This window comes from Tachysurus vachellii, chromosome 4 (genome assembly GCF_030014155.1).
Source record: "Tachysurus vachellii isolate PV-2020 chromosome 4, HZAU_Pvac_v1, whole genome shotgun sequence".
NCBI lineage: Eukaryota > Metazoa > Chordata > Actinopteri > Siluriformes > Bagridae > Tachysurus > Tachysurus vachellii.
This window is the reverse complement of record NC_083463.1, coordinates 760,863-770,000: the sequence shown is the minus strand read 5'-3', so window position 1 is coordinate 770,000 and position 9,138 is coordinate 760,863. Positions and strand designations below refer to the sequence as shown.

General features: G+C 43.9%; 1 protein-coding gene across 4 annotated transcripts in view; it reads left to right on the top strand.

The window, feature by feature from the left end:
- Positions 1 to 9,138, top strand: part of dip2bb (disco-interacting protein 2 homolog Bb) — a 41,815-nt gene that overhangs the window by 20,842 nt on the left and 11,835 nt on the right. For 2 of the 4 annotated variants that reach the window (XM_060867275.1, XM_060867277.1), the window contains 14 exons: position 1; positions 109 to 245; positions 923 to 1,003; positions 1,104 to 1,231; positions 1,378 to 1,492; positions 2,768 to 2,969; positions 3,143 to 3,255; positions 3,433 to 3,456; positions 4,197 to 4,277; positions 4,513 to 4,636; positions 4,788 to 4,909; positions 5,012 to 5,123; positions 8,076 to 8,185; positions 8,471 to 8,601. The exon at position 1 is cut by the window's left edge and continues 139 nt beyond it. In XM_060867275.1, the coding sequence (XP_060723258.1) occupies position 1; positions 109 to 245; positions 923 to 1,003; positions 1,104 to 1,231; positions 1,378 to 1,492; positions 2,768 to 2,969; positions 3,143 to 3,255; positions 3,433 to 3,456; positions 4,197 to 4,277; positions 4,513 to 4,636; positions 4,788 to 4,909; positions 5,012 to 5,123; positions 8,076 to 8,185; positions 8,471 to 8,601 (1,481 nt within the window). The remainder of the gene's footprint in view (positions 2 to 108; positions 246 to 922; positions 1,004 to 1,103; positions 1,232 to 1,377; positions 1,493 to 2,767; positions 2,970 to 3,142; positions 3,256 to 3,432; positions 3,457 to 4,196; positions 4,278 to 4,512; positions 4,637 to 4,787; positions 4,910 to 5,011; positions 5,124 to 8,075; positions 8,186 to 8,470; positions 8,602 to 9,138) is intronic. The other 2 variants (XM_060867278.1, XM_060867279.1) reach the window with 1 other exon arrangement.

Sequence of the window (9,138 nt, the reverse complement as noted above, 5' to 3'; positions counted from 1 at the left end):
GGTGAGGGACTTCTTGCTGTCTACACAGGCACAGATTTTTCTAAATAGTATTTCTACCCATTTTTTTAACTGTGGGGATACAAACATTTGCACTGTTCCATGTTTCAGCGTTGATGTGCATCGTGAAGCCAGATGGGCCGCCGATGCTCTGTAAGACGGACGAGATTGGAGAGATTGTGGTAAACTCTCGTGCTGGAGGGACCCTGTACTACGGCCTGATGGGAGTCACCAAGAACACGTTCGAGGTCTGGTTATACACACACACTCGCATACACACACACGCACACACAAACACTCATACTCACACACACTTGCACACAAACTCACACACACACTTGCACACACAAACACACACTCGCACACACAAACACTCATACTCACACAACCTGTACTACAGCCTGATAAGAGTCACCAAGAACACATTCGAGGTCTGGTTATACACACACACTTTCACACACTCACACTCACACACACTCATACTCACACACACAAACACTCACACTCACACACACTCACACACACAAACACTCTCACTCTCACTCACACACACTCACACACACAAACACTCACACACACTCACACACACTCACACACACTCACACACACACAAACACTCATACTCACACAACCTGTACTACAGCCTGATAAGAGTCACCAAGAACACATTCGAGGTCTGGTTATACACACACACTTTCACACACTCACACTCACACACACTCATACTCACACACACAAACACTCACACTCACACACACTCACACACACAAACACTCTCACTCTCACTCACACACACTCACACACACAAACACTCACACACACTCACACACACTCACACACACACAAACACTCATACTCACACACACTCACACACATTCTCACATATCACAAAATGTAATGAATCAAATTCCCTTGAAACTTGCAGGTGATCCCTGTGAATCTGAATGGAGCTCCTATCGGAGAAATACCGTTCGTACGCTCAGGACTGCTTGGATTTGTTGGACCGGTAAAAACGTCTTGATGTTTAAAGCTCTGAGTTACTTTATGGTCCTGTGTTGCTTGTAAAAGTGTTTAAACAGAGATCTTGTTCTCCTCGTGTGTTTCAGGGCAGTCTGATATTCGTAGTCGGGAAGATGGAATGCTTGCTGATGGTCAGTGGACGTCGCCACAATGCTGATGACCTCGTGGCTACAGCCCTCGCCGTGGAGCCGGTCAAGACCGTGTACAGGGGCAGGTGTGTGCTTTATACTGACACCCAGTGGCCAACAGAGTAAAATTCAGAATGAGTTTGTAGCCCTGCCCACACATTTACAAATAATATTTTTATCTACAGTGTTTTTTTGTCTGTATGTTTTTTAAATATCCCTGTGTGTTTTGCAGGATTGCAGTATTCTCAGTGACAGTGTTCTATGATGAGAGGATCGTGATTGTAGCAGAACAGAGACCCGATGCCAGTGAAGAGGACAGTTTTCAGTGGATGAGCAGAGTGCTGCAGGTGAAGCTCCTCGCATGCTTCTTTAATTATCTTTGTCTCTGCCTCCTCATTTACTGTGGCCTCGCCCCCTTGTATACTTTCTTCACTTACATTTACGGCACTTGGCAGATGCCCTTATCCAGAGTGACATACATTTCTCATTTATAAGTGAGGTTGAGGCTTAAGGGCCTGACACACAAGCCCAGCAACTAAACTACTAAACTCATCAGACTTTTAACTGGCTTCATGCATTTACATTTACAGCATTTAGCCGAATCCCTTATCCAGAGAGACTTACATACTATTTATTTATTTATTTATTTTATACAACTGCGCAATTGAGGGTTAAGGGCCTTGCTCAGGGGCCCAGCAGTTGCAGCCTGGTGGACGAGGGAATTCGCTTCCGACTGGTAGCCCTGCACCTTAACCACTAGGATACCACATGCAATCATACATTATTGTTTTAATTAAGCTGATCACTTTGAATTGGTGGCTTTTGTGTATTTCTGAGGAGGGGGAGAGGACATATGTTCATATCATAGGTTTTAACATTCATTCATTCATTCATTCATTTTCTACCGCTTATCCGAACTACCTCGGGTCACGTGGAGCCTGTGCCTATCTCAGGCGTCATCGGGCATCAAGGCAGGATACACCCTGGACGGAGTGCCAACCCATCACAGGGCACACACACACACTCTCATTCACTCACACACTACGGACAATTTTCCAGAGATGCCAATCAACCTACCATGCATGTCTTTGGACCGGGGGAGGAAACCGGAGTACCCTGAGGAAACCCCCGAGGCACGGGGAGAACATGCAAACTCCACACACACAAGGTGGAGGCGGGAATCGAACCCCCAACCCTGGAGGTGTGAGGCGAACGTGTTAACCACTAAGCCACCGTGACCCCCCAGGTTTTAACATGAAGTGGAAAAATAAAAAAGAACTGTGTCCTCTTCTCTTCTCTTCTCTTCACTTCTCTTCTCTTCTCGATCCTTGATTCGTTTAAGCAGTTTTTTGTCAAGTCAGGTTCTGGGTCACAGGATGAAAGAGACGGAGGGATTGAAGAGGAATCAAAGTGGATATAGTGTAAATGTGGGTAAAGCTGAACGGTCTCTGGCGCCCTCTGGTGTCTGCAATTTAATTTAGAGTTCTGTTTACAACATTTTCCAATGTGACTCTTGAAACAAGAAGTAACACATTACTGTATAACAAAAAATTATTTTACACCAAATAATCCATTTAACCCTCATTTTAAATTTGATTATTGTTGTATTTTTTGTGCTTCAGGCCATAGACAGCATCCATCAGGTGGGTCTGTACTGTCTAGCTCTGGTTCCTGCCAACACACTGCCCAAGACTCCTCTGGGTGGAGTTCACATCTCAGACATTAAGCAGCTCTTCCTCGAGGGTTCGCTGCACCCCTGCAACATCCTCATGTGCCCTCACACGTGTGTGACCAACATGCCCAAACCTAGGCAGAAACAACCAGGTCAGTGTCTCTGAGTGTGTTTACATGTGAAACATGGATATGTTATGTGGAAGTTTGTACACCCTTAAACTGACACTGATGAGTAAAAACTACATGTTCAGAAGTTTCTGTACATCTGTGACGAGGCCCGAGTGTGTTGGGTGTGTGTCCTTATTCATGTTTCATGTGTACAGTGGGTGTAGGTCCTGCCTCCATTCTGGTTGGGAACCTTGTTGCTGGAAAGAGAATTGCTCAGGCAGCAGGAAGAGATCTGGGAATGATCGAGGACCAAGATTTGGTCAGAAAGGTACAAAGACGACACACACTGTGAATGAGACTCTGTTTGTGTCAGAGCATTGATTTTAAAAGTTGTACTCACACAGTGGCAAGACGTCAGGGTGAAGAACACAGTTTACTGTTAATGATGACTTGTGTAATGTAAATGAGCTGTGCGTTGTGTTTTAATGCCTTCCTGTGGATGTAGCTGTGCATGTGGCCCACTATGATGGTAAGGAACATTTTATTGTTTTCCGTATGTGTGTGTTTGTGTGTGTGTGTGTGCATGTGAGTGTGTTTGTGTGTGTGTGTGCGTGTGTGTGCGCGTGAGAGTGTGCGTGCTTGTGTGTGTGTGTAAGAGTGTGCGTGCGTGTGTGAGTGTGTGTGTGTGTGTGTCTTATTGCACTGTAATGAGACAGGGCAGTCATACGACTGTCTTGTGTCACTCTTAAGTCTGATGACTCTTTTGTTATGCATTTGACAGTCTGATGATGGTCCTGACAGGCTTAACTCACTCTAATGACACTCTTATAGCAGTCTTATAAGTGCTCTCCTGCTGTATGACACGCTTGTCTCTTATATGACAAACATGTGCCAGTCTTATGACAGTCTTTTGTTTCTTTCATGACACTTCTATAGCAGTCTATTTCATTGTTATGACACTCTTTTACCTCCCTTATAGTCATTTTATGTCACTCTAATGACAGGACGCAGGCTGCTGCCTGACTATAACACAGTGTTTTATTTCAGAGTTAATGTGTGATGAATATCTGGTGTAATTTCATAAACATCTTGATGTTGATTATTTTCCTCTAACAGAACATCCCCCGGTGTTTTATTTCATTTACAGGTTTCAGTCTTTTAAATAAACTGGTTACCATAGAAACGAGAACGTATTAGAGGGAGTGCATTAATGTGAATCTGAGCTACACTCAGAGCTGCTGATTAATTTATCACCTCGTCTTGTTTCAGCATCAGTATCTGACTGAAGCTCTGCAGTGGCGATCGCAGACAGATCCAGAGCATGTGCTGTATGTACTGCTGAATGCAAAGGTAACACACCCACACAGATGTGTATGCATTCACTGGCCACTTTATTAGGAACATCTACACATTCATGCAGTTATCAAACTTATGCTCTTTGGTTCTAGGATTTTGTGTGTTGAACTGCATGAGTGTGTTCCTAATAAAGTGGACAGTAAGTGGAAGATACATATATGATTTATATCTAAATTCTGATTACTCTTTGTGTGTTTGTGTGTGCGCTTGTGTTTATTTGTGTGTACAGGGTGTGGCAGTTTCCACAGCTACATGTTTACAGCTTCATAAAAGAGCTGAAAAAATCGCTGCTGCTCTCATGGAGAGAAGTGGAATTAGTATCGGAGAGAACGTTGTGCTGTTATACCCACCAGGTGAAGAACACACACACACATTCACACACATGGAGACACACACATGGGCACGCACAAGCACTCAAACATGGACACGCAGAATTAAATAACATTAAAAGTGTGTGTGTGTGTGTGTGTGTGTGTGTGTGTGTGTGTGTGTGTGTGTGTGTAGGCATTGATCTGATTGCAGCTTTTTATGGCTGTCTCTATGCCGGCTGTATTCCCGTCACCGTGAGGCCTCCACACCCACAGAACCTCTCAGCCACACTGCCTACAGTCCGCATGATCATCGACGTAAGTGTGTGTGTGTGTGTGTGTGAATGTGTGTGTGTGTGAATGTGTGTGTGTAATAATGAGTGTGTGTTACGTTGTTTTAAAGTGTTTTGTCTCTTACAGGTGAGTAAAGCTGCCTGCATCCTCACCACTCAGATCCTCACCAAGACTCTCAGATCTAAAGAAGCTGCTGCTTCAGTCAACATAAAAACCTGGCCCATTATAATAGACACAGGTACAAGCACCCCGTCCCCCTGTCCACCCCCTGTCTACCCCTCTTCCCCCTTCCACCGCACGCCCCCTGCCCCTCTGTAAGTCTGAGGTAACTCGGGTGACTGTGGGGAGGAAAAACTCCCTTAGATGGTAAAGGAAGAAACTTTGAGAGGAACCAGACTCAAAGGGGAACCTCATCCTCATCTGGGTGACACTGGGGGTGTGATTATAAATATACAGTCTGATAAATGTTGTGTTGATGTAAAAGATCACATGGAGTTCACATCTCCTCTTTAGTATCACAGAGTCTAACTGGAGCTGGTAGATCTGTAGATGTCTCAGGATACTCACAGAGTCGCCCTCATCTCAGTGGAGGTCCAAAATCTTCATCGCACGGAAGATTATTTCATCTGGTTTTGAGGAGATATATAACTGTGTATCGTCAGCATAACAATTTAAACTAATCCCATGTCTTCTAATGATGTTCCCTATGTATGTATATTGAGAAAAGCAGAGGTCCTAGGACTGATCCTTGAGGGACCCCATGATTAACTGGTAATAAACTGGAGGATTCACAATTTAATTCTACAAAATGGTATCGATCAGACAGGTAGGATCTAAACCAACTTAAAGCCTGTCCATGAATACCTGTGTAATTTTGTAAGTGATCTAGGAGAATGTTGTGATCTATAGTGTCGAATGTAGCACTAAGGTCAAGCAGGACTAATAGTGACATACAGTTTTGGTGTGAAGCTAAGAACAAGTCATTTGTAACTTTAATAAGTGCAGTTTCTGTGCTATGATGGGGCCTGAAATCTGACTGAAACTCTGCAAAGATCTTGTTCTCCTGTAAGAAGGAGCTCAGTTGAACAGACACAACATTTACTAGTATTTTAGACACAAACAGAAGATGTGATTTAGGTCTGTAATTTGATAGTTCATTAGGATCTAAATTAGGTTTCTTAATGAGGGGCTTAATAACTGAGAACTTGTAGGATTTAGGGACGTAACCTGAAGATAACGAGGAGTTAATAATATAAAGAAGAGTCTCACCAGCTTTATGTAACACTTCTTTCAGTAATTTAGTGTGAATGTGGTCTAGTGAACATGTTGTTGGTGTAGCTGTAGTAATAAGTTTATCTAACTCTTCCTGTCCTGTACTTGTAAAGCACTGTAGTTGTGAGTGTAGAGCTTTAGGTGATACTGGGTCACAAGATGCTCTCACATGTTGAACATCAACTATTTTGTTCATGATACTTTCGATTTTATCAGTGAAGAATCTCAAAGTCCTCACTACTGAACTGTGATGGAATAATAGTGTGTCCAGATCTCTGGTGTTTTGTTAATCTAGTCACTGTGTTAAATAAAAACCTGGGATTGTTCTGGTTATTTTCTATGAATTTGCTCAGGTGCTCAGAGCCCTAGCAGCTTTTAGAACCTGTCTATAGCTGGACATTCTGTCCTTATACACAATTCTAAAAACCTCTAATTTAGTTTTTCTCCACTTTGGCTCGAGGTTACAGGTTGTCTCTCTCTTGAGGGTGTGAGTATGACTGTTATACCACAGTGCAGGTGATTTATCTCTAACCTTCTGTAATCTGATGAGACAACAGTGTCTAATGTACTAGTGAATATAGTGTCTATGCTGTTAGTCATTACATCTAGATGGTTTGTGTTTAAGTGTACAGTAAGAAGTCCAGACAGATCAGGCAGGTTATTTGTGAATCTGTCTTTAGTGGTCAGAATAATAGTTCTGGGGTCTGTACACAGTCGCTAGAGCAAGAGACATCAGGGATTTTTTTGTGTGCATGTGCGAGAGTGTAACATTAAGGACAAGCAAATTAAAGGAATTAAATCTATACTGTGTTCTCTGAGTAACAGTAAGGAAATCACTAAAGATCACCACCAGTCTGACGAGGCTCATGCTTATAGATATATCCTGATGGTGTAGACTCATTTAGACCGATGTAGTCATTTGGTTTAATCCAAGTTTCGGTAAGACAGACTGCATTTGTATCAGTGTGTTGAGGTGAAGGATGGCTATTAAAATTTAGATTTAAAGCGTAGTTTACCGGTCAGAAGATGTGCAGCGTCCTGGAGATGTGGTCCGAGAGGATCTCCGCTCCAACTCTGCTGGGGTGCAGGCCGTCAGCACGGAACAGCCTAGGACGCTCCCAGAAAACATTCCAGTTATCAGTTATCAATCAACCAAAGCAGCACGGACATGGCAGACGACGGAGTCTCTGATGATCACAGCACCGCATTCCGTCTCGCGAAGAGGGGGCGAATCGGTTCTAGGTGGGATCTCGAAGACCAGTGGCGGTGGAGGGGGAGAGGTCCTCGACCGGGGCCCAGCTTGTATCTTCCGCTGCTGCTGCACCCAGGGTCCGTGGTTCCCTGGCACCGGAGTGAACAACTGGGCCTGGACAGAGAAACACATGGAATAGAGGGGGAGGGAGTACTAATTTCACGCTGGCAATTTACTTGATACAGGTGAGCGACCGACCGGGAAGCTTCCAGCGTGGCTTTCCGCTCCTGCAGCTGGGCCTGCTTCACATGTAGGTCACGGATCTGCTTCTCCACGGCCTCCATCTTAGACAAGCAAACACATGCGACTGGAACGAAACTCGTGCAGACAATTGTCCACCAACCCCCATTCCCCTTGTCCCCCCATGTCCAATCCCCCATCCTCCTGTCCACCCCTGTTCCCCTGTCAACCCCCTCCCCCTGTCCTTCCCCATCCCCCTGTCCACCCCCGTTCCCCTGTCCTCCCCATCCTCCTGTCCAACCCCATTCCCCTGTCCACTGCCCATATCCACCCCCCGTTCCCCTGTCCACCCCATCCCCCTGTCCACCCCATTCCCCTGTCCACCCCCGTTCCCCTGTCTATCCCTGTCCCCTTGTCTACCCCCATGTCATAGAATATGTGTAGAATTAATCTTGTTTTTTCTTATACTCTGTTCCTGTCTCTCAGACGATCTTCCTCGTAAACGTCCTCCAAACATCTACAAACCTCCGTCTGCTGACATGATTGCTTACCTGGACTTCAGCGTGTCCACCACTGGCATGCTCACAGGAGTGAAGGTGAGAACATCAACGTTTTATAAACCGCTACACATCATCAGTGTGGGATAATAAACTGACTTATATAAACAGAACAGAAACGACTGAAACATTAAAATATCGCATTATACATATACATTAATATGCAAATTAGAATCCATGAGGATCTGAATGTCTGATTGTTGTGATGTGTTGATCTGAATGTCTGTTGTGATGTGTTGATCTGAATGTCTGATTGTTGTGGTGTGTTGATCTGAATGTCTGATTGTTGTGATGTGTTGATCTGAATGTCTGTTTGATTTTCAGATCTCTCACTCGGCGGTCAGTGCTCTGTGCCGCTCTATAAAGCTGCAGTGTGAGCTGTATTCCTCTCGCCAACTCGCCATCTGCCTCGACCCGTACTGCGGACTCGGCTTCGTGCTCTGGTGTCTTGCCAGGTGACGATGCACACACACACACACACACACACTCTCACTCCTACATGTTCTCCATGTTCTTGAACACTAACCAGTTCTACAAGCATCACGAACTCATAGCCTGCTGTAAACATTGACTGGCTGACTGAGATGATCATTACACATATTACACACACTTCACTTTTTTACACACTTTTTGCATCTCTTTTTTCCGTCTTGAACCCTTTTTGTCTTTTTTTTTTTTTTTTTTTTTTTTACATATTTACAGATTTTTATTGTTTTTGAAACATCTCCCTCTAATGGTCACTTATATGAATCACACCATAAAAGCCCTGTGGCATTTTCATGATCATATAATAATTTATAAATTATTTCTCAGAGGAATTGAATCTGTCCCCACCTCTTTAGTCTGATTTGATTTTTATGTTACTCACATAAACACAGGACTCCAGTTTTTAACTGAGGGGTTTGATGCTGCTGTGTAATGATGTGTGTTTTCCTACAGTATTTTTGGTCTAGTTCAGTTTGCTTCATTATTAAATAAAAATTAAGATCATG